General features: G+C 38.6%; 3 protein-coding genes across 5 annotated transcripts; all 3 read left to right on the forward strand.

Annotated features, from left to right (window-relative positions):
• Positions 1-1115: 1115 nt before the first annotated feature.
• On the forward strand, positions 1116-9246 carry LOC110003962 (uncharacterized). Its single transcript, XM_065952270.1, has 12 exons — positions 1116-1240; positions 1690-1779; positions 2281-2532; positions 2682-3017; positions 3818-3914; positions 4009-4068; positions 6273-6283; positions 7024-7362; positions 7927-8265; positions 8346-8439; positions 8523-8582; positions 8727-9246. The coding sequence occupies exons 1-12, from the start codon at positions 1201-1203 to the stop codon at positions 8842-8844; spliced, it is 1836 nt and encodes a 611-aa protein (XP_065808342.1). The 5' UTR covers positions 1116-1200; the 3' UTR covers positions 8845-9246.
• A 136-nt stretch (positions 9247-9382) lies between these two features.
• Positions 9383-12519, forward strand: LOC110001341 (OX-2 membrane glycoprotein-like). The gene is made up of 6 exons (XM_065951953.1): positions 9383-9918; positions 10710-11048; positions 11128-11427; positions 11505-11619; positions 11993-12048; positions 12161-12519. Exons 1-5 carry the CDS (start codon positions 9855-9857, stop codon positions 12012-12014), a joined length of 840 nt encoding a protein of 279 aa, XP_065808025.1. The 5' UTR covers positions 9383-9854; the 3' UTR covers positions 12015-12048; positions 12161-12519.
• A 723-nt stretch (positions 12520-13242) lies between these two features.
• Positions 13243-22608, forward strand: LOC110005938 (OX-2 membrane glycoprotein-like). 3 transcript variants are annotated; one of them, XM_065951936.1, is made up of 6 exons: positions 13243-13349; positions 20544-20882; positions 20962-21261; positions 21336-21462; positions 21830-21885; positions 21998-22138. In XM_065951936.1, the coding sequence occupies exons 1-5, from the start codon at positions 13310-13312 to the stop codon at positions 21849-21851; spliced, it is 828 nt and encodes a 275-aa protein (XP_065808008.1). In that variant the 5' UTR covers positions 13243-13309; the 3' UTR covers positions 21852-21885; positions 21998-22138. The 3 variants fall into 3 exon arrangements, with proteins under 3 accessions (XP_065808008.1, XP_065808007.1, XP_020516860.2); XM_065951935.1 differs by lacking the exon at positions 13243-13349 and adding an exon at positions 15316-15854 and having other exon boundaries at positions 21811-21885; positions 21998-22608; XM_020661204.3 differs by lacking the exon at positions 13243-13349 and adding an exon at positions 18689-19761 and having other exon boundaries at positions 21811-21885; positions 21998-22607.
• The last annotated feature ends 1305 nt before the right edge of the window (positions 22609-23913 follow it).

Raw genomic sequence — 23913 nt, forward strand, 5'->3', positions numbered from 1 at the left:
AAGTGCCTCACTTTGGAAAATACTCCCCCACGTTTGCCTGAGGAAGATGTTTTGGATGGAAAAAGTTGCCCCATTTAAAATAAAGTCGGGGTCGTCCGGTAGCGTAGTGGTTAGAGTGCAGGTGGGCGGCCCCGGTTCAAATCCGACCTGTGGCTCCTTTCCCGCATGTCATTCTCCACTCTCTTCCCTACAGTATGTCTGACTCTATCCACTGTCCTATCTCTAAAATAAAGGCATAAAAAGCACAAAAATAAATAAAATAAAATAAAAGCTCATTGGGAGCTGAACAGTCAGTTATTGCATCATGCTTCTGCATAAAAAGTGACATCTTGGTTTCATTCTGAGAGTTTCATTATAACGTTACATTCCTTATTGCTTTATGCGATCAGTTAGAACATGATAACTACATCCTGTACATGACATGAGTAAAATCAGTCACACTTATGAAACGTTTGAAAAGTGTGAGAAATCACACAGTGCAGTGTACTTTCCACTGACAAGGCGCAATATCACAAGCTTGCACACACACACAAAAAAACCACCTATGTAATGTCTTTTTAATCACACTTACTGTTTTTATTATAAGATCGTCTACTGCTGGGAAATGTAAAGACCAAGAAGCACCCAGGGAGAAGAACTTCTGCTTCTGGGGCCTTTTTTGAGATACTGAGAATACTGTATTTGTAATTACAGTAAAAATATGTAAATGACTTTAAAGAAGTAGTTTAGGAAATAGTCATATTAGCATTCGGAGAAAAACAGGGGGAGACAATGAGGCTTTAGAAAATGTAATGGCTGACTGGCTTTTTTGTGTTTTTGCCCTTTGTTGAAGACTATTCCATTTAAAGCAATTGCATCAAGTCCTAGAGTCATACCCATTATAAGAATAAGATGTGAATCCTATGTCATGAATGTTCATAATAACTTCATATAGGCAGGTATTGTCCATGCTCATTTCATGTAATAACATTAAGCCACGCCCCCTTATGTAAGGAGTCTGTCTATTGATTTCTGTCATTGAGTTAATCATGCATCGTATCAATCACTCACATGTATTCATGCTGTGGTCAGCCTCGTGAAAAAGAAAAAGTAAAGAATAAACTCTTTAGATCAGTCTCCTCCCCTTACACACAGCTGTTATTTAAAGGTTTCCAAGAAGCAAAACTGAAAGTGTGTCATCTCTTCAGCTGCAGAGACAAAATGCTGCTCCTCCTGATACTTACCGGGTTGCTGTTTGAAGGTAAGGGACATTTAAATAAAGGGATGACCTCCTCTGCTGTGATTATTACATAAAAGAGACCAGCCTGACATTTTTTGGCTTTTTAAACTTGAACCTTAAAGATTTGACTGGAGTAAAGTTCTTAGACCTCAATATGTGCTATGTACTTTGGCTCTTTATTTACTGCCTTGTTTGCTTTGTAAGCAAAAGTAACTAAAGGTGTTGAAGTCTCTATATACACACACACAGGTGTTAGTGATTGAGACTATAATTAGATCAACAATATGTTTGTTTGACTGACGGCTCCATTACATTTATTTTGGATAAGCTGTTTGGGAAGGAGGACTTAAATTTATTACATAAGAAACTGTCACAGTAGCTCACCCTGTTTGGTCTAATCAGCCAGGGTAATTAAAAACACCTGTGTTACTCTAAACCTGCACTCATTCACTCTGTTTCTTTATTTTAAGCCTCAATGTCACAGATCACCAGTCATGGAAACAAAACAGCTGACTATGGGAAGGATGCATACTACAGCTGTAAAATAGAGAACCCAGCAGGTAAGAGAAAAACTTTGTCCTTAAAAATGTATATTAAAGGTATGGATGGTAGGGAAGTCCATTACTGCCAACAAAATAAAAAGTGTGATGAAAACTCTGCTTGGATAAAATCTCATTAAGATGAGACAAACCAAAGTGGAAACCTTTTCTGTACATGTCAAAAAAATGTCGGCCCGAGTTATGCATAATTAGGGAAGTGGCTGATTTGACTGACAGGTGGATGCACTAAAGCTTCACTTTAGCTTAATAATGTAGCCGGAAGTTAATTGAAGTCAGCATTTCCAATATGTTGCCGGCCATTGCTTGGCTTCATAACGCCTCTTCAGAAACCAATGGGTGACGTCACTGAGACTACGTCCATGTAGCGCACAGACTTTGGATTAACCCCGATGACTTTTTGTCTCATTCTCTGGCAGACATGGGCTTCCATAGGATGACTGTTATACATAACATTTCATGTCATTCACTGTACTGACTGGAAGATGACCTTTTTCCCAACAGGTGTGCTGCAGGTCACGTGGCAGAGACTTTTCAGAGATGACTCCATTGAGAATTTGGCCACTTTCAGCAAACGCTTTGGAGAGCAAGTAAATCAGCCTTACGTTGGGAAAATAGTCTTCACAGAGGCGTCTCTGAGCTCAACGTCCATCACTGTGAAGAACGTAACGTGGGAAGATGAAGCCTGTTATATTTGCTCCTTCAACGTTTATCCTGAGGGGTCTCAAAGGAAGCAGATATGTCCTACAGTGGAAGGTAAATGGTAGCTATTAGAATTCTGAAATTGTAGCTAAAGTTTTTTTTTAGCCAAAGCTTTTGACTTTTGCACCTTCTGTCAACCTCTTAAAATAGCTCAAACATTTGACTCAGCCTTCAAAATGACAAGTTTCCCCCTCTCTTCAAAGGAATTTCAGAGGAGGAAACAAAAGATCTTTCTCCCAGCAGGGAACAAAAGGAGTTTGAAGAGGAAGTGGAAATTGTGGTTGGCTGCTCGGCAACAGGTAAACCAGCTCCCACCATTCAGTGGACCTTCCCTTCTGACGCAACACGTTTAGACAAACCAGAGACTGCTGTCACCGCAAACGGGGACCGGACGTTTACGAGCAGCAGCAACATCACTCTGCAGGTCCCTTCTGACTGGAACGGCCATGTGGACTGTGTGCTGAACGAAGGTGTGATGGGACATCAAGTGAAGAGTTTCCCTTTTTCGTTTGGTGGTGACGAGAACGATGGGGAGAAAGGTAGGCACTCCACAAAGGCGTCATTTGGGTGGAGCAGGGGGGGGTTTGTTTGATGAATAAAGTAAATTAAATAATTATCCTCACGGACCGGAAAGGCTGCAAAACCGATCATTAACCACACCCTCTTCAAGTCAAGTCAAGTTCATAATGGGAACGGCTAATGTAGTTGAGCCAGGAACTGCAATCATCATAGATTCTGACCATATTTATACAGAGCACAGATGTTTCATTTAGACCACAGGAGACTGTTTGGAAAAGGGCTATAATATGACCTCATTAATAGAATGTGATGTTAAATTATCATTATGAGAGAATTTTTTACATAAGAAATTGGGTTCCACTTTCTAGTCGACCAAACTCCACAGAAATAAAACGTCACTGAAGTGACATCCTGCATCAATAACACTTGAGCGTCACAGTGCACGCACAACCAGGAATACAGGAAAGTCCCTGATATCCAGTGACTAGTCATAGCGGTGTCTGGGAAGTGTAGCCCATGAAGGATGCTGGTAAGCCTGACGGCACAACAGGACGTATAATCAGTCAGCTGGCTTGTAAGATAAGAGAGTAGTTTCACTTTCACTTCGTCTTTTTTGTTAAAATGGAACCTAAGTCACAGCTCAGGGAGTGACACAGACCGCATGTCTCCACGGCAGGTCATACAAACCAGGGGAACTTAGGTGTGGGCATTTTAACTGCGTGTGTTCATCTGAAATGTTCCCACCTTCCTCTTTCTACAGGCCTTCCTCTTCTTGACATTTTTCCTGAGCTCTAACTCGGTGCTTTTTTTTCTCTCTTAGTCGTGAAACAGCTGTCTAAATCAGGGATCGCCCTCGTCATCAGTTTGACATTGTTTATCATCTTCATCGTTGTTGCTATTGCACTGAAGAGACAGAGGTGAGATATTAAACGTTATGGAAGAAGTCGTATCTGCCGTGTGTGCAATGTTCTGCCCGCTGTATAATAAACATGAACTTTCTTTGTTGCGCAGGTTAAAGAGAAACAAAAGGAATGGAAATGTTCTTTCAGTAACATGTCATAATCCTGTCCTGTCACCGGGGCCTTGAAAGCACCTTCAAAGTATGTATTTATTACATGGAACCTGTTAGCAGACAACTAAGCTATTAGACTTCTATATGATATTTATTTTCCAATGGAGTGCTGCAATACTCTGTAGCACTTGACTCTCTCTCTCTCTCTCTCTCTCCCTGATTTCTGACTCTATCCACTTTAAGTTTGAGTTTTGAGCAGTTGACTTTAGCCTTGTCCAGGGTTCAAGTGACTGCAGCAGTGTGCAATAGTTAAACTTGGCTTCAAGCTGCTTATGCGGACAGTTAAAAAGATGTGTTGTGGATCTAAAACAAGAAACATCCTGTCAATGTCACACAGTGAGGCTATACTGCCATCTAGTGTGCTTTATGGGGAACAACAGCGACCAAGAAATGAGGAAAATGAGCCGAATACTGCTCCTCAACCATAAACATTTCAGTCTCTTTTTGTGTTTTTGCACTGGAAATAGGCACTTTTAAATGCATTTATTGATTTATAAGTGTGTAATGTGATTTACATTAATTTAATTCATTAGATTGTATATTAATGTTTAAATGTATGACTTGTTTATGATCAACAGTTTAGCACTTTTCTAGCACTGCAGCACTTCTTTGTTCAATGTGTGTGTTCTCATGTTATTTATAGTTCAAACCTCAAATGCACATTTGCTGTCTGTCTATAATTGCTGCATTGTGCTACTTAAGGTAACTTGAATAATATAATAATAATAATTATAATATATCGCATTCGTTTGCAAACTAATCATGGCTGTGCAATTATAGAATTACAGTGTTTTAATCTCTGAGCTGACTAGAGGGTCTAGTAATGTATTGTTTACTAGGCCTATATTATATTTATTTACGTGTCTCCTTCATTAAATCATACTGATTTCACCTGTGTCTTTCAGCCTTGAGTTCAGTTTTTGACTTTCATTGTGTACAAAAAATAAATGGAATTGAAATCTATTTTCTTTTTTTCCACATACCATCAACATCATTGGAATAAGTGATAACTACGTGCTGAATGCAACAATTTGAAGGATATTTAGATTCCAGATGAGATCCTCTGATTGTTCTTTTCGACTTGTGTTGGTTTGGTTTTGTTCTTAAAGTGAAATGTGTTTTACATGTTCATAAATGAACAGCCAGACTTTAGGTTTTCAAATAAAGGCGGAAAACTCTACTTCCTTATTGTTATGGATGTACCATTGAGTTGGCACGGAGGGGGAGGGGGGGGGGGGGCGACAAGCGACACGTGTTGTATAAACTTCATTTTAAACTGCTAGCTGGTCATAATTTAACAAAATAAAGTTATTTAGTTATAAATCTGTTTTAATTACATGAGGCTACTGTACGCATTGGTTGCTTCATGTTTGATGATAATCTGTACATATGCCACCCCCGGTCTGTGTGCCACTCATGGCAACCAACGTACCTGGACGATGACGTCACCCAGGTACAGCGACGCTTTTACCAGTTTAAATTTTGGCGGCATGTGTGAGGCATTATGGGTGAAAGATGGCAAACAGCGCACTCTTACGTTTCCTCTTCGTGTCTGCAGTATTTCACAAAGGTAAGAAAAACGTGTTCGGTAATATTTGTGTCACATTTTGCACATGTCCAAGTTATTTAGACTCACCTTACTCACAAAGAACAGTTACAGTTGTTACTGTGTACTCATGTTTACGGCTTTGGTGTATAAACATTTTTGGAAGAATGCAAAAGTTGAACAAGTTGATAGTTAAATTTAAGTTTTTAATCAAATCATGCATTGAAAAAAGAAAAGATAAGTGGTGAAATTAGAAAGTTGGAGAAGTGAAACAATTCTATGCTATATTTTCGAACTGAATACACAAACTTTACTAAAAAGAAAAAATGGGTCCCTGAGGACATTTTGTGTATAAAGTTATGAACATATACCACAGAATCTGTACATTTCTACCAAAACTACATAGTGCACCTTTAACGAAGTCATAGGAAGGGGTGGTGTTTAATAAATGAAGGGGTGGTGTGCCAACAGAAATAGAAACACCTCCCTATAATAATACACAGTCCAGTACATTTTAACCTGTTTTAACCCTCGTGTTGTCCTCCCGATTGCAATACACCACCTGTCCTCTGGGGTCAGAATGACCCCGCCCGGTTTGACTGTAATTTAAGTCATATGACATAAATTAATTCAATCAATTCTGTGTTACACCTTTAGTCTGACTTCAGGTCAACCCATTACCATGAATTTTCCCTTTTTTTTTTTTTTTTTTTTTTTAATTTAGGGCCAATAGACCTCGTTTAGATAAAAGTATACCCTGTTTTTGAGTGGAAAAAAAAATATTTAGAATTTATATCATTTTGAGTCTTTGACTTATCACAGAGTGGTATATGTCTATGTCTAAGTATAAGTTTAGTGAAGATGCTGTGTTTGAATCATTTGAATTTTTTGAATGGCAGCACATAATAACACCTGCTGCCCTTTGGGGTCAAAATGACCCTGTCTGGTTTGACTGTAATTTAAAGAATATAAAGTGGATTTTTAAACCCAATTCTGTGTTACACATTTCGTAACAACTTCATTCAAACACATTAGCACCATTTTTTTATTCCATTTGAGATTTAAAGCCGATAAGACCTCATTTACATGCCTGCATGCGAGGCAGGTAGTAATGTCATGATCTGTATATGCACTGCACTTTTGGCACATTTCCAATGTTTTGAGATCACTCTGGCGAGGGCAGAATTTGCTCCTGTTTTTTGGGTGATGGGCCAGGAGGGGCTGCTGGGTGTTGGGGAGCTACTGCAGAGGCCTGAACAACCCCCATTATTTTCAGACCATTTGATGAATAAAAAACATATTTGACAGCAAAAGATTGAATTTGGGGTCAGATTGACCGCAGGACAACAGGAGCAACACATTCAATGGGCCCAATAATAAACAAACATACACTTGTCCTCTCCTTCAGGTCTAAACTCTGTGATACAAGCACAGAGGAATGTGGCTGCAGCTGTGGGAGAACAGGCCTGCTTAAACTGTCTGCTTATTCAAACCAAAGAAGTTCATCAAGTCACCTGGCAGAAGATTCTACCTGATGGAGAGAGGACCGTCGCCACTGACAACCTGCACTTCGGTCAAAGATTGGACCCTTACTTTAGTGGTAAGGTGGAGTTTCGAGATGCTGGACTGCAGAACACCTCCATCCTGATCAGGGAGGTGACGGAGCAGGATGAAGGCTACTATCGCTGCATGTTTAACACCTACCCTGATGGAGCTCTCACTGCTACAATCTGCCTGAACGTCCATGGTAAAATATGCAACTTTGTCCATAATTATTGTAGTTGAAATGTTGCCAGGTTGTATGTGGATATCAAAACTGATATATCCTGTTGTTCTTTGGCCAACCATGTCAAAAGATAGCACTGGAGCCAGAATGACTACAGATTATTGCACCTGGGCCAAGCTGCTCCAAAGACACTCTGAGAGCATCTGCAGAAAGTGCAGCCATTTCCATAATGTGGGTCCAACTTAGATAAGCAGAGAGTTTGTGTTTATCTTCCATTAGTGTGGATAAGAATTTAATCTAACCAAAGAAAAGCAAAGAATCCTCCATGTGTCTTATTTGGATTAAGACAGCTATTGTTCTCCTGCTTGCCAAAGGTGCCTACATGTCCCAGGATGCATTGCAATGCAACCCAACTGCAAGCTTTAGCATTGTTCTCTTAATTTTGATAAATAATGAAGTTTGAAACACTTAAAGTATCTCCTGTAACTTCATTCATGCGACTCTTCAAATTGTAGGACAGTTAGTTCAAACGCTGTAATCTGATTGGACGAGAGGCACTTTGATAGTGTTTAATTTTCTTCACAGAGCTGCACGAACCCGTCCTACATGTGAGAGAATCAAACTCTTCTGAAGAGGTCGTTGTTTCCTGCTCGGCTACGGGTCGACCCGCCCCCACTGTGACAATAACGCTCCCTCACCAAGACTTGAACTTCTTCCACAACACTTCTGTCTCAGTCAGGAACAACAACAGTACAGTCACCGTCACTGAGACAGCTGTGCTCTCTCGTCGTCATGACAACAGCATACAGGTCATGTGCACAGTGGGGGGCTCCTATGGCGTTCACAAAGAGGTGTTTAAGATGATCCCTGAGGTCAAAAAGTTGCTCCCTGATGAAAAGTCAGGAGCTAATAGCAGCAGTCGCAGTAAGTAAATGATCAGATGTAGATTCTTTAAAGTTTGTCTGCATCATTTTAAACATTTTCTCCTCTTTTTCCCCTCAAAGGTACAACTTTAATCATTATATCATCAGCTTTAACAACCTGTGTTATCATCACTGCAGTCGTCTTCCTCTGGCGTAGACACAAACCTCAGAACAGGTACTTCTTCTAATCAATACTTATGTGTAAGTTTTAAAGTCTATAAATGTTTGTCCTCCTCTAACTGTTCTGAAATCCTTCAATCTGTCACACGAGGTCCATATGAATGAGAAACCAGGAACTACAGACGAAGACCCTCAGAAGTAAGAAACCATTAGTTCTCTTAAATCTGTTACATTTTGTACGTCCTGCCTTCCTCCATATCTTCCTACTCACAAAAAAAAACAAATCCTAAAGTATGACTTCTATTGAGAGATTAGTTTATATGTTTTGTTTTCTTTCTCAAGGACCCAAGAGTCTCCACAGGAGAACGTACAGGTCCGACTTCGATCAACTCCTGTGAAGAGTGAAGAGAGAACAAACACAAATCCAACACCAGTTTCATCCAGGAGACTGTTTGAGTGATTGATCAGATGAACTCAGTTTTCTGAGTAACCGTGAAAAGCTGTGATTCACAAATTGATGGAAGAGCCGTGTTTTATTTACTTCTGATTTTTTAAGCTTTGATAAGAAAAGTCTTTTAAAAAACATTTTGATACCCTTCTCTGTTTACATGAATTTTAAATCTGTTTTATTTTTTTAAATGTCATTTTTAAATCTGAATGTTTGCCTTTGTATGACTAATAATGTATATAATGTCTTTGTGAGAGATTTTTGCATCTCTTTGAATGAAATTTTGACTTTTTTTTATATAATGATGTGACTGAAAACATTGTGAAGTATTATTTCTTTAGTCATAAATGAATTTGTTATTAAAAGAAACAGCACAGACTGCACACCAGAAGCTGCTGTGTTTAATTCACCTGATCAATAGTGTCATATTTCCCCTGAATGAGTTTAATCAACTCAACATGATGAAAGTACAAGAAGAAAATATAACTTTTCATGTATATCTGTCAATTCAAGCTTTGATCCTGTTATTTGTTTCGTGTTAAAATGTTCTAACTCAATGTCAGCTGCAAATGATCAGCAGCAATTACACATTTTGTCCACTAGGGGTCGCTTTTGGTTCATATTTAATTAAGTTAGTTAAGTGTAGCGATTACTTTCTCTTAACCTCATTTTACCTGCTGACTGTCATCTAACAATATCAGTCAGTTTATATATATGAGTTTTAATGACTCAGTCCAGAATCATCTGTTTGTCTGATAATTTAATATAATAATGTAGAAAAAGGTGCAATGGAAGAGCTGAACAGTTGTGCAGGAATGTGCATCAATAACGTGTAAAAAACTTACAGTAGTGTCAGCTACTGCATATTATCAACAGCAGTTGCACCTCATGGCCACTAGAGGTCTCTGTTGATCCAGATTTTAACCAACACAAGCGGTCTCATCAGAGCAGACCTTCTGTTTATCTCATTTATCTGCAGAGTGACCGCTGCCTCACTTTCACTTTAGTTTGGTGGTGGGTGAATGAATGATATGGCGCAGCGTGCACTTATTCTCTCTTTATTTGTGCTGACAGTCTCTCAGAAAGGTAAGAAATGTTTAATGCTCAGGCTATAACTTTTAGTCTTTTGTATGTGTATGTATTTTTTGTTAATCTGAACGCAGCTGTTCCTGTTTTCTAAATTAATTTTAGTTAGTTTACTGTATTTTCGCGCCACATTTCTGGCGGTTTATTTGAAATACTTTTGCATAGTTCCTGGTTTAACTCGTATTGTTTGATATTTTGCAGAGAAAAACAAACCCTAATGAACCCGGCTTCATCAGTGTGTTTGTAGACTACCTCATATTGTAGTCTGTAACATAGCAACCAAAGTGACAGAGTTTCTGTTGTGTCTGAAAATACTGAAACATGCAGCCTCTCTCACACTAGATTAACTTTTATTGCTTTGAGATCACTTTTTGAATGATTTTGAGTTATAGATGTAAAAACTTTGTTAAAAATCCATGTGTCTGTGCCTCTTTATTGTGAAAATTATTGATTAAAGGAATCAAGTTTTGAGTCAAACAATGTTTCTGTGTCTCTGCAGCTCCAGCAGCTCTGATACAAACTCAGTGTAATGTAATTAAGTGCAGCACAGTTCAGCTCATGTTCTCTAATGCAAAGATTAAAAAATATTATTTAATATTTTATTTAGCTATTGTTGAATATGACTCAGGTGTCTTAATGTTTTTATTTACAAAAGTGAAGGGTTGGTGTTCGAATAGAAATAGAAACACCTCCCTATAATAATACACAGTCCAGTACATTTTAACCTGTTTTAAAGCAACAAATTCAATGGGCCCAATAATAAAGAAACATACACTTGTCCTGTCCTTCAGGTCTAAACTCTGTGATACAAACACAGAAGACTGTGGCTGCAGCTGTAGGAGAGCAGGCCTGCTTAAAGTGTCTGCTGATTCAAACCAAAGAAGTTCATCAAGTCACCTGGCAGAAGATTCTACCTGACGGAGAGAGGACCGTCGCCACTGACAACCTGCACTTCGGTCAAAGAGTGGACCCTTACTTTAGTGGTAAGGTGGAGTTTCGAGATGCTGGACTGCAGAACAGCTCCATCGTGATCAGGAACGTGACGGAGCAGGATGAAGGCTACTATCGCTGCATGTTTAACACCTACCCTGATGGAGCTCTCATTGCTACAACCTGCCTCAAACTCTACGGTCAGTACCTGCTTTAGTAATACAACACATTCATGTCATCCCTCAAGTTTCTTCTATAACTTTCATCTTGTATTTTCAGAGCTGCATGGACCCGTTCTTCACGTCAGAGAATCAAACTTTTCTGAAGAGGTCATTGTTACCTGCTCAGCTACAGGTCGACCTGCTCCCACTGTCACATTAAACGTCCTGCATCAAAAACTCAACTTTTCTACACACAGTTTCAAAAACACAAACGGTACGGTCACTGTTAACACCACAGGTGTGCTGAGGCGTAGCTATGACAACAGCACACAGGTTGAATGTGAAGTTCAAGTGCCCTCCGTTCCTCTGAAGAAGGACTCTGTGATGATTCCTGCAGTCCAGCTGTCGTCTGAAGATGGTGAGAATCATTATTATAGATTATTATTTCTACACATGGTCAACGTTGTATTTATGAAGTTTTTTTTTTTTTATCAGGTTCAAAGGTCGACACTGGATCTGATGTCGTTGGTATTACTCTGGTCATCGCAGCAGTTGTGATAGTCTCTTTAGTGGTTCTTCTGTGCTTTCTGAGACGAAAACAACTGAACAGGTACAGCTTGCAATACAAGTGTTCGTTATTATTATTTACTATTATTATTTGTTTATTTTACTCCTAACCCTGTGTGGATGTGATGATTGATGTCAGTGTTATTTAGCCTGTCTCAGCACACTGAAATAGTTCCCTTAAATTAAGCTATGCTAACATTAGCTGTAGCATGGCTCGAGGCCCCGCTTGGCCTCCTGTGGATCCTCTTGAAGATTATCATAGATTATTAACATAAGACTGCTTTTAGTGCTTTGATTTATGTTACTCTACGCTAGCACTGAACTGTTGTTTGTTATCATCACTTTATGCTGAATTCCCCCATAATCAGTTCTTCTGTGTTTTTCTGATTTCCATTCAACTCACATCTTGGTGTAAGAATAAGGAGGACCCTGAGGTGATCAAAACACCGCTACCTACTGAGAAACCTCTCATGTGAGACAATTAATTTTTTATAAGAATGTTGTAAATATTGTTTGTTGATATAACCAATAAGTGTTGATGATTGTTCAAGAAATTCACCAGAATGTTTTTTTCCCCCTTAAAGGAACAGAACGCCTTTAATGCATCAAGAGAACGAGCAGGAGGGCCTCAGGCAGCGGACATCTTCTGTTGACAAGATGATTGACTTTAAACAACAAGCTTCATCTCGGACACCACAGTGTAAAAAAAAGCTAAATCTTTAGTGATGCAGAAACACACGAGGTGACAAAGTGAACAAGAGTGACTTCAACATATCAGTCCAGATGTTGCAGCATGTTAGAGGACACACATCTGTGTCTGTTGATGAGTGTTAAGTCCAGCAGATTCTCTTTTGAATCCATATGATGCATTTGCTTCCTTTTTTATGCATCTCTTTTTTATACATTTTGATATATTTTTAAATAAATACATTTAAATTCTTCAGCTTCAATTTTCCTCATTTCATTCTAAATCTTCATTTAAAACAAACCCAACAATGAACTTACCGTGGACCAATAGTATACTCTGATGATACATAATGAATGTTGGTTACCTTTCGGTTTTACCAGAAATAACAAACCAGAATTCATGTATGTGTCATGGTTGTGTGTGATAGGTCCACAAGAGATCATTTACAATAAAATGTATTTGTTCAGCATTTCCAAACCAGTGACCCCATGTATGACCATAATACTTATTTTGTCAAATATAGTGACTTTAAAGTGTCCACATTTTCCTCCTTTTCTAACCACAGGATGTATTAACTGCAGTGCAGGAAATAGTCATATTATCATTCAGAGAAAAACATGGGAGACAATGAGGCTTTAGAAAATGTAATGGCTGACTGGCTTTTTGTGTTTTTGCCCTTTGTTGAAGACTATTCCATTTAAAGCAATTGCATCAAGTCCTAGAGTCATACCCATTATAAGAATAAGATGTGAATCCTATGTAATGAATGTTTCATAATAACTTCATATAGGCAGGTATTGTCCATGCTCATTTCATGTAATAACATTAAGCCACGCCCCCTTATGTAAGGAGTCTGTCTATTGATTTCTGTCATTGAATTAATCATGCATCGTATCAATCACTCACATGTATTCATGCTGTGGTCAGCCTCATGAAAAAGAATAAACTCTTTAGATTAGGCTCCTCCCCTTACACACAGCTGTTATTTAAAGGTTTTCAAGAAGCAAAACTGAAAGTGTGTCGTCTCTTCAGCTGCAGAGACAAAATGCTGCTCCTCCTGATACTTACCGGGTTGCTGTTTGAAGGTAAGGGACATTTAAATAAAGGGATGACCTCCTCTGCTGTGATTATTACAGGCTCCACCTTGTTTGGTCTAATCAGCCAGGGTAATTAAAAACACCTGTGTTACTCTGAACCTGCACTCATTCACTCTGTTTCTTGAATGAGTGTAATGAATGAAAAGACAGAGGTGAGATATTAAACGTTATGTAGGAAGTCGTATCTGCCGTGTGTGCAATGTTCTGCCCGCTGTATAATAAACATGAACTTTCTTTCTTGCGCAGGTTAAAGAGAAACAAAAGGAATGGAAATGTTCTTTCAGTAACATGTCATATTCCTGTCCTGTCACTGGGGCCTTGAAAGCACCTTCAAAGTATGTATTTATTACATGGAACCTGTTAGCAGACAACTAAGCTATTAGACTTCTATATGATATTTATTTTCCAATGGAGTGCTGCAATACTCTGTAGCACTTGTCTCTCTCTCTCTCTCTCTCTCTCTCTGTCTCTCTCTCTCCCTGATTTCTGACTCTATCCACTTTAAGTTTGAGTTTTGAGCAGTCGACTTTAGCCTTGTCCAGGGTTCAAGTGACTGCAGCAGTGTGCAATAGTTAAACTTGGCTTCAAGCTGCTTATGCGGACAGTTAAAAAGATGTGTTGTGGATCTAAAACAAGAAACATCCTGTCAATGTCACACAGTGAGGCTATACTGCCATCTAGTGTGCTTTATAGGGAACAACAGCGGCCAAGAAATGAGGAAAATGAGCCGAATACTGCTCCTCAACCATAAACATTTCAATCTCTTTTTGTGTTTTTGCAATGGAAATAGGCACTTTTGAATCTATTTATTGATTTATAAGTGTGTAATGTGATTTACATTATAATTTAATTCATTAGATTGTATATTAATGTTTAAATGTATGACTTGTTTATGATCAACAGTTTAGCACTTTTCTAGCACTGCAGCACTTCTTTGTTCAGTGTGTGTTCTCATGTTATTTATAGTTCAGCAACACATGTTGTATAAGATTCATTTTAAACTGCTAGCTGGTCATAATTTAACAAAATAAAGGTATTTAGTTATAAATCTGTTTTAATTACATTAGGCTACTGTACGCATTTGTTGCTTCATGTTTGATGATAATCTGTACATATGCCACCCCCGGTCTGTGTGCCACTCACGGCCTGGACGATGACGTCACCCAGGTACAGCAACTTTTACCAATTGTTCTTGTCTAAATTTTGGCGGAAATCAGTGTTAAAGGATTGCTGGGAGAAAGAGAGAACAATTAAGTCCAGTTTTGGATGGATAGGGGATAGAGTGGCGAGAGATATGGGAGTGTATGACAAGGATATCAGTCCAACTGTTTTATGGCCACCAGTTCCAATGTGAATGCTTGAGACAGCTCATGTAGACTTGGAGTTACTAAAGATAAAGGAAAGAAAAAGAAATGTTGATTAGTGAATTCTATGAACACATAGAACAGAGATATGGAGATCATGTACAAGTATTCACAGATGGATCTAAAGACCCTGTGACAAATTCAACAGGATCAGCTGCGTTTATCTCAAAATTTAATGTTGAAGTAGTGAAGAGAACGTCAGAGAACGTGTACACAGTAGAGTTATACGCCATTTTAGTTGCATTAGAATGTGTTGAGCAAATGAAAGAAAGGAAAGTGCTGATATGCAGTGATTCAGTCAGCGCTTTATACAGTATTCAATCAGGATCGTCTCACAGTCGTCAAGATTTATTATATGAAATCATATTTACACATTCCCAGGTGGTTAAACAGGGGACAGATGTGATGTTCATGTGGGTTCCAGCACATTCAGGGATAGCAGGAAATGAAAAGGTGGACAGGTTGGCAAAGGAAGCTGTAAAGAAAGAGAGGATTGATATTAACATCAAATGATCTAAGTCAGAGGGGAAACGAGTCACATGGAGTAAAATCAAACAGGAATGGCAACAATATTGGAACAATCAGACAAAGGGAAGACATTTATACTCAATTCAGAGGGAAATAGATAAAGTAAAACACAGAGGGAGCAACAGAAGAGAGGAGGTCGTAATGTCCAGGTTAAGAATCAGTCACAGTCATTTAAATAGTACTCTACATATCATTGGAAAACATTCATCCGGTCTTTGTGAGATATGCAATCTAGCAGAAACAGTTGAACATGTAGTTATTAAATGTAGAAAGTATGTAGACATAACATGATGTCAGAAATGGAGAGAGAGGGACTCGTAAGAAGAGATTTCAAAAGTATTTTGGAGTGTGGGGAGAGAGGGAGAGGACGAAGATGCTTGTTTAAATATCTCTTGAGAACAGGTTTATTGAGGATTTAAGAATGTGAGTGAAAATTAAATCCAGCAGATGGCAGTAATGCAACTTTTTGGATGCCAGCTGCCGATAAAATCTAAAGAAGAAGAAGTAGTAGTTTTGGCGGGATGTGTGAGACGTTATGGGTGAAAGATGGCAAACAGCGCGCTTTTATATTTCCTCTTCGTGTCTGCAGTATTTCACAAAGGTAAGAAAAACGTGTTCGGTAATATTTGTGTCACATTTTGCACATGTCCAAGTTATTTAGACTCACCTTACTCACAAAGAACAGTTACAGTTGTTACTGTGTACTCATGTTTACGGCTTTGGTGCATAAATATTTTTGGAAGAATGCAAAAGTTGAACAAGTTGATAGTTAAATTTAAGTTTTTAATCAAATCATGCATTGAAAAAAGAAAAGATAAGTGGTGAAATTAGAAAGTTGGAGAAGTGAAACAATTCTATGCTATATTTCCGAACTGAATACACAAACTTTACTAAAAAGAAAAAATGGGTCCCTGAAGACATTTTGTGTATAAAGTTATGAACATATACCACAGAATCTGTACATTTCTACCAAAACTACATAGTGCACCTTTAACGAAGTCATAGGAAGGGGTGGTGTGCCAACAGAAATAGAAACACCTCCCTATAATAATACACAGTCCAGTACATTTTAACCTGTTTTAACCCTCGTGTTGTCCTCCCGATTGCAATACACCACCTGTCCTCTGGGGTCAAAATGACCCTGTCTGGTTTGACTGTAATTTAAAGAATATAAAGTGGATTTTTAAACCCAATTCTGTGTTACACCTTTCGTAACAACTTCATTCAAACACATTAGCACCATTTTTTTTATTCCATGTGAGATTTAAGGCCGATAAGACCTCATTTACATGCCTGCATGTGAGGCAGGTAGTAATGTCATGATCTGTATATGCACTGCACTTTTGGCACATTTCCAATGTTTTGAGATCACTCTGGCGAGGGCAGAATTTGCTCCTGTTTTTTGTGTGATGGGCCAGGAGGGGCTGCTGGGTGTTGGGGAGCTGCTGCAGAGGCCTGAACAACCCCCATTATTTTCAGACCATTTGATGAATAAAAAACACATTTGACAGCAAAAGATTTTATTTGGGGTCAGATTGACCCCAGGACAACAGGAACAACACATTCAATGAGCCCAATAATAAAGAAACATACACATGTCCTCTCCTTCAGGTCTAAACTCTGTGATACAAGCACAGAGGAATGTGGCTGCAGCTGTAGGAGAGCAGGCCTGCTTAAACTGTCTGCTGATTCAAACCAAAGAAGTTCATCAAGTCACCTGGCAGAAGATTCTACCTGATGGAGAGAGGACCGTCGCCACTGACAACCTGCACTTCGGTCAAAGAGTGGACCCTTACTTTAGTGGTAAGGTGGAGTTTCAAGATGCTGGACTGCAGAACACCTCCATCCTGATCAGGAACTTGACGGAGCAGGATGAAGGCCGCTATCGCTGCATGTTTAACACCTACCCTGATGGAGCTCTCACTGCTACGATCTGCTTGAACGTCCATGGTAAAATATGCAACTTTGTCCATAATTATTGTAGTTGAAATGTTGCCAGGTTGTATGTGGATATCAAAACTGATATATCCTGTTGTTCTTTGGCCAACCATGTCAAAAGATAGCACTGGAGCCAGAATGACTACAGATTATTGCACCTGGGCCAAGCTGCTCCAAAGACACTCTGAGAGCATCTGCAGAAAGTGTAGCCATTTCCATAATGTGGGTCCAACTTAGAAAAGCAGAGAGTTTGTGTTTATCTTCCATTAGTGTGGATAAGAATTTAATCTAACCAAAGAAAAGCAAAGAATCCTCCATGTGTCTTATTTGGACTAAGACAGCTATTGTTCTCCTGCTTGCCAAAGGTGCCTACATGTCCCAGGATGCATTGCAATGCAACCCAACTGCAAGCTTTAGCATTGTTCTCCTAATTTTGATAAATAATGAAGTTTGAAACACTTAAAGTATCTCCTGTAACTTCATTCATGCGACTCTTCAAATTGTAGGACAGTTAGTTCAAACGCTGTAATCTGATTGGACGAGAGGCACTTTGATAATGTTTAATTTTCTTCACAGAGCTGAACCCGTCCTACATGTCAGAGAATCAAACTCTTCTGAAGAGGTCGTTGTTTCCTGCTCGGCTACGGGTCGACCCGCCCCCACTGTGACAATAACGCTCCCTCACCAAGACTTGAACTTCTTCCACAACACTTCTGTCTCAGTCAGGAACAACAACAATACAGTCACCGTCACTAAGACAGCTGTGCTCTCTCGTCGTCATGGCAACAGCACACAGGTCATGTGCACAGTGGGGGTCTTCTATGGCGTTCACAAAGAGGTGTTCAAGATGATTCCTGAGGTCAAAAAGTCGCTCCCTGATGAAAAGTCAGGAGTTAATAGCAGCAGTCGCAGTAAGTAAATGATCAGATGTAGATTCTTTAAAGTTTGTCTGCATCATTTTAAACATTTTCTCCTCTTTTTCCCCTCAAAGGTAGAACTTCAATCATTATATCAGCTTTAACAACCTGTGGTATCATCACTGCAGTCGTCTTTCTCTGGCGTAGACACAAACCTCAGAACAGGTACTTCTTCTAATCAATACTTATGTGTAAGTTTTCAAATCTATAAATGTTTGTCCTCCTCTAACTGTTCTTAAATCCTTTAATCTGTCAGACAAGGTCCATATGAATGAGATACCAGGAACTACAGATGAAGACCCTCAGAAGTAAGAAACCATTAGTTCTCTTAAATCTGTTACATTTTGTACGTCCTGCCTTCCTCCATATCTTCCTACTCACAAAAAAAAACAAATCCTAAAGTATGACTTCTATTGAGAGATTAGTTTATATGTTTTGTATTCTTTCTCAAGGACCCAAGAGTCTCCACAGGAGAACGTACAGGTCCGACTTCGATCAACTCCTGTGAAGACTGAAGAGAGAACAAACACAAATCCAACACCAGTTTCATCCAGGAGACTGTTTGAGTGATTGATCAGATGAACTCAGTTTTCTGAGTAACCGTGAAAAGCTGTGATTCACAAATTGATGGAAGAGCCGTGTTTTATTTAATTCTAATTTTTTTTTAAGCTTTGATAAGAAAAGTCTTTTAAAAAACATTTTGATACCCTTCTCTGTTTACATGAATTTTAAATCTGTTTTATTTTTTAAAATGTCATTTTTAAATCTGACATCTGCCTTTGTATGACTAATAATGTACATAATGTCTTTGTGAGAGATTTTTGCATCTCTTTGAATGAAATTTTGACTTTTTTTTATATAATGATGGGGAATAATGATGTGACTGAAAACATTGTGAAGTATTATTTCTTTAGTCATAAATTAATTTGTTATTTTAAAAAAGCAGCACAGACTGCACACCAGAAGCTCCTGTGTTTAATTCACCTGATCAATAGTGTCATATTTCCCCTGAATGAGTTTAATCAACTCAACATGATGAAAGTACAAGAAGAAAATATAATTTTTCATGTATATCCATCAATTCAAGCTTTGATCCTGTTATTTGTTTCGTGTTAAAATGTTCTAACTCAATGTCAGCAGCAAATGATCAGCAGCAATTACACATTTTGTCCACTAGAGGTCGCTTTTGGTTCAGATTTAATTAAGTTAAGTGTAGCAATTACTTTCTCTTAACCTCATTTTACCTGCTGACTGTCATCTAACAATATCAGTCAGTTTATATATATGAGTTTTAATGACTCAGTCCAGAATCATCTGTTTGTCTGATAATTTAATATAATAATGTAGAAAAAGGTGCAATGGAAGAGCTGAACAGTTGTGCAGGAATGTGCATCAATAACGTGTAAAAAACTTAGTGTCAGCTACTGCATATTATCAACAGCAGTTGCACCTCATGGCCACTAGAGGTCTCTGTTGATCCAGATTTAGACCAACACAAGCGGTCTCATATCAGAGCAGACCTTCTGTTTATCTCATTTATCTGCAGAGTGACCGCTGCCTCACTTTCACTTTAGTTTGGTGGTGGGTGAATGAAAGATATGGCGCAGCGTGCACTTATTCTCTCTCTATTTGTGCTGACAGTCTCTCAGAAAGGTAAGAAATGTTTAATGCTCAGGCTATAACTTTTAGTCTTTATGTATTTTTTGTTAATCTGAACGCAGCTGTTCCTGTTTTCTAAATTAATTTTAGTTAGTTTACTGTATTTTCGCGCCACATTTCTGGCGGTTTATTTGAAACACTTTTGCATAGTTCCTGGTTTAACTCGTATTGTTTGATATTTTGCAGAGAAAAACAAACCCTAATGAACCCGGCTTCATCAGTGTGTTTGTAGACTACCTCATATTGTAGTCTGTAACATAGCAACCAAAGTGACAGAGTTTCTGTTGTGTCTGAAAACACTGAAACATGCAGCCTCACTCACACTAGATTAACTTTTATTGCTTTGAGATCACTTTTTGAATGATTTTGAGTTATAGAGGTAAAAACTTTGTTAAAAATCCATGTGTCTGTGCCTCTTTATTGTGAAAATTATTGATTAAAGGAATCAAGTTTTGAGTCAAACAATGTTTCTGTGTCTCTGCAGCTCCAGCAGCTCTGATACAAACTCAGTGTAATGTAATTAAGTGCAGCACAGTTCAGCTCATGTTCTCTAATGCAAAGATTAAAAAATATTATTTAATATTTTATTTAGCTATTGTTGAATATGACTCAGGTGTCTTAATGTTTTTATTTACAAAAGTGAAGGGTTGGTGTTCGAATAGAAATAGAAACACCTCCCTATAATAATACACAGTCCAGTACATTTTAACCTGTTTTAAAGCAACACATTCAATGGGCCCAATAATAAAGAAACATACTCTTGTCCTCTCCTTCAGGTCTAAACTCTGTGATACAAACACAGAAGACTGTGGCTGCAGCTGTAGGAGAGCAGGCCTGCTTAAACTGTCTGCTGATTCAAACCAAAGAAGTTCATCAAGTCACCTGGCAGAAGATTCTACCTGATGGAGAGAGGAACGTCGCCACTGACAACCTGCACTTCGGTCAAAGAGTGGACCCTTACTTTAGTGGTAAGGTGGAGTTTCGAGATGCTGGACTGCAGAACACCTCCATCGTGATCAGGAACGTGACGGAGGAGGATGAAGGCTACTATCGCTGCATGTTTAACACCTACCCTGATGGAGCTCTCACTGCTACAACCTGCCTCAAACTCTACGGTCAGTACCTGCTTTAGTAATACAACACATTCATGTCATCCCTCGAGTTTCTTCTATAACTTTCATCTTGTATTTTCAGAGCTGCATGGACCCGTTCTTCACGTCAGAGAATCAAACTTTTCTGAAGAGGTCATTGTTTTCTGCTCAGCTACGGGTCGACCTGCTCCCACTGTCACATTAAGTGTCCTGCATCAAAAACTCAACTTTTCTACACACAGTTTCAAAAACACAAACGGTACGGTCACTGTTAACACCACAGGTGTGCTGATGCGTAGCTATGACAACAGCACACAGGTTGAATGTGAAGTTCAAGTGCCCTCCGTTCCTCTGAAGAAGGACTCTGTGATGATTCCTGCAGTCCAGCTGTCGTCTGAAGATGGTGAGAATCATTATTATACATTATTATTTCTACACATGGTCAACGTCGTATTTATGAAGTTTTTTTTTTTTCAGGTTCAAAGGTCGACACTGGATCTAATGTTGTTGGTATTACTCTGGTCATCGCAGCAGTTGTGATAGTCTCTTTAGTGGTTCTTCTGTTCTGTCTTCTGTGCTTTCTGAGACAAAAACTACTGAACAGGTACAGTTTGCAATACAAGTGTTTGTTATTATTGAACAGTTTTTTTTTTTACTCCTAACCCTGTGTGGATGTGATGATTGATGTCAGTGTTATTTAGCCTGTCTCAGCACACTGAAATAGTTCCCTTAAATTAAGCTATGCTAACATTAGCTGTAGCATGGCTCAAGGCCCCGCTTGGCCTCCTGTGGATCCTCTTGAAGATTATCATAGATTATTAACATAAGACTGCTTTTAGTGCTTTGATTTATGTTACTCTACGCTAGCACTGAACTGTTGTTTGCTATCATCACTTTATGCTGAATTCCCCCATAATCAGTTCTTCTTTGTGTTTTTCTGATTTCCATCCAGCCCCAAATCTTGGTGTAAGAATAAGGAGGACCCTGAGGTGATCAAAACACCGCTACCTACTGAGAAACCTCTCATGTGAGACAATTAATTTTTTATAAGAATGTTGTAAATATTGTTTGTTGATATAACCAATAAGTGTTGATGATTGTTGAAGAAATTCACCAGAATGTTTTTTTCCCCCTTAAAGGAACAGAACGCCTTTAATGCATCAAGAGAACGAGCAGGAGGGCCTCAGGCAGTGGACATCTTCTGCTGACAAGATGATCAACTTCAAACAACAAGCTTCATCTCGGACACCACAGTGTAAAAAAAAGCTAAATCTTTAGTGATGCAGAAACACACAAGGTGACAAAGTGAAGAAGAGTGACTTCAACATATCAGTCCAGATGTTGCAGCATGTTAGAGGACACACATCTGTGTCTGTTGATGAGTGTTAAGTCCAGCAGATTCTCTTTTGAATCCGTATGATGCTTTTATTGTCTTTTTTATGCATCTCTTTTTTATACATTTTGATATATTTGTAAATAAATACATTTAAATTATGCAGCTTCAATTTTCTTCATTTCATTCTAAATCTTCATTAAAAACAAACCCAACAATTAACTTACCGTGGACCAATAGTATACTCTGATGATACATAATGAATGTTGGTTACCTTTCGGTTTTACCAGAAATAACAAACCAGAATTCATGTATGTGTCATGGTTGTGTGTGATAGGTCCACAAGAGATCATTTACAATAAAATGTATTTGTTCAGCATTTCCAAACCAGTGACCCCATGTATGACCATAATACTTATTTTGTCAAATATAGTGACTTTAAAGTGTCCACATTTTCCTCCTTTTCTAACCACAGGATGTATTAACTGCAATGCAGGAAATAGTCATATTATCATTCAGAGAAAAACAGAGGGAGACAATGAGGCTTTAGAAAATGTAATGGCTGACTGGCTTTTTGTGTTTTTGCCATTTGTAGTAGACTATTCCATTTAAAGCAATTGCATCAAGTCCTAGAGTCAGAGTTATGGGGGGGTGCAACCTACCCAATAATCCAAACCAGCCACCAGAACCCACCCAATATGATATCATAATTATTGATAATGAATGTTAAGTATTATAAACACGACAATGTGGTAGATTTTTTCAATTTAGCAGTCAAAAATAGTGACGTTTGTCTGCGCCCCCTCCCGCTCTGACATTTGGTTTTTCCCACCTCAGACCTGTGCGTCCCTCCCTCCTCTCTCTTTATGTATGTGTATGTATGAAGCCAGCACGACAGAAAAAGAAAGCCCAACCAACATCTTTAAGTTGTTGGTTGGGCAAAATAATAAAAATATCTCCCCCAACAGGAGGTACGCTACTGCTAGGGCTCCAGTGCCACCACTCACAAGTCAAATAATGTTAACTGAACAAAAGTTAGTCCTACTTTCTGCTGTGCTGTGTCTTAGCCAGTTAGTCAGATTCTATATTCAGTTAACAGGCGACTTTGTCATCATTGAGCCCAGGAGAGCTCTGTGCAGTCACTTGATCAGCCAAACATCGTCTATATACATGAAGATGATTGTTCCGTGAAATAATGACAAGGATATCATGTCGATGTTGCTTTTTTGACTTTTTGTATTTAAATTGTGCCTTGTAAGAGCATACCATTCCTACCTGCTCATCTGAAAGCTCAGAAAATGACAACGTTTTGCTGCAATGTAAAGTTCAGTCAAGTATACAATCCTGTTTGATTGTAAGGTGTGTTGTGTTGGAAAGTTGTCTTATATGTTGCTTTGAATTTATGGTTAAAACTTTTGATTGTTGTGAATGTGATTTATGTTATATTTCACGATGCTTGTGATCTGTCTCTCTACCTGAGCGGCTCATGTAGCCTGTGTGTGTTTATGTTTATTTACTTGAGCAAATATATATATATATATATATATATATATATATATATATATATATATATATATATAGTTAAAGATTTTCTCATGCAGGACATGTCCTCAGACCTGTTACCAGGCGGAAATCTCAACCCCTCCCCCAATGTTCAACTCAAAGTTACGCCCTTACATGTATTCAGGCATTCCTCAGCCTGTGCGAGGGAGGGGCTGTGCC

Source organism: Labrus bergylta, chromosome 24 (assembly GCF_963930695.1).
Source record: "Labrus bergylta chromosome 24, fLabBer1.1, whole genome shotgun sequence".
NCBI lineage: Eukaryota > Metazoa > Chordata > Actinopteri > Labriformes > Labridae > Labrus > Labrus bergylta.

What these genes read in the sequence shown, in the direction of transcription:
- LOC110001341 (XM_065951953.1), top strand. Translation starts at nt 9,855, where the DNA reads ATGAATGATATGGCGCAGCGTGCACTTATTCTCTCTTTATTTGTGCTG. An exon ending in AACCTGCCTCAAACTCTACG is followed by an intron (nt 11,049 to 11,127) that starts GTCAGTACCTGC and finishes TTGTATTTTCAG; the next exon opens with AGCTGCATGGACCCGTTCTT. An exon ending in AGACGAAAACAACTGAACAG is followed by an intron (nt 11,620 to 11,992) that starts GTACAGCTTGCA and finishes TCTTGGTGTAAG; the next exon opens with AATAAGGAGGACCCTGAGGT.
- LOC110003962 (XM_065952270.1), top strand. Translation starts at nt 1,201, where the DNA reads ATGCTGCTCCTCCTGATACTTACCGGGTTGCTGTTTGAAG. An exon ending in TACCGGGTTGCTGTTTGAAG is followed by an intron (nt 1,241 to 1,689) that starts GTAAGGGACATT and finishes CTTTATTTTAAG; the next exon opens with CCTCAATGTCACAGATCACC. An exon ending in AGACACAAACCTCAGAACAG is followed by an intron (nt 8,440 to 8,522) that starts GTACTTCTTCTA and finishes GAAATCCTTCAA; the next exon opens with TCTGTCACACGAGGTCCATA.
- LOC110005938 (XM_020661204.3), top strand. Translation starts at nt 19,698, where the DNA reads ATGAAAGATATGGCGCAGCGTGCACTTATTCTCTCTCTATTTGTGCTG. An exon ending in GCTGACAGTCTCTCAGAAAG is followed by an intron (nt 19,762 to 20,543) that starts GTAAGAAATGTT and finishes CCTCTCCTTCAG; the next exon opens with GTCTAAACTCTGTGATACAA. An exon ending in AGACAAAAACTACTGAACAG is followed by an intron (nt 21,463 to 21,810) that starts GTACAGTTTGCA and finishes ATTTCCATCCAG; the next exon opens with CCCCAAATCTTGGTGTAAGA.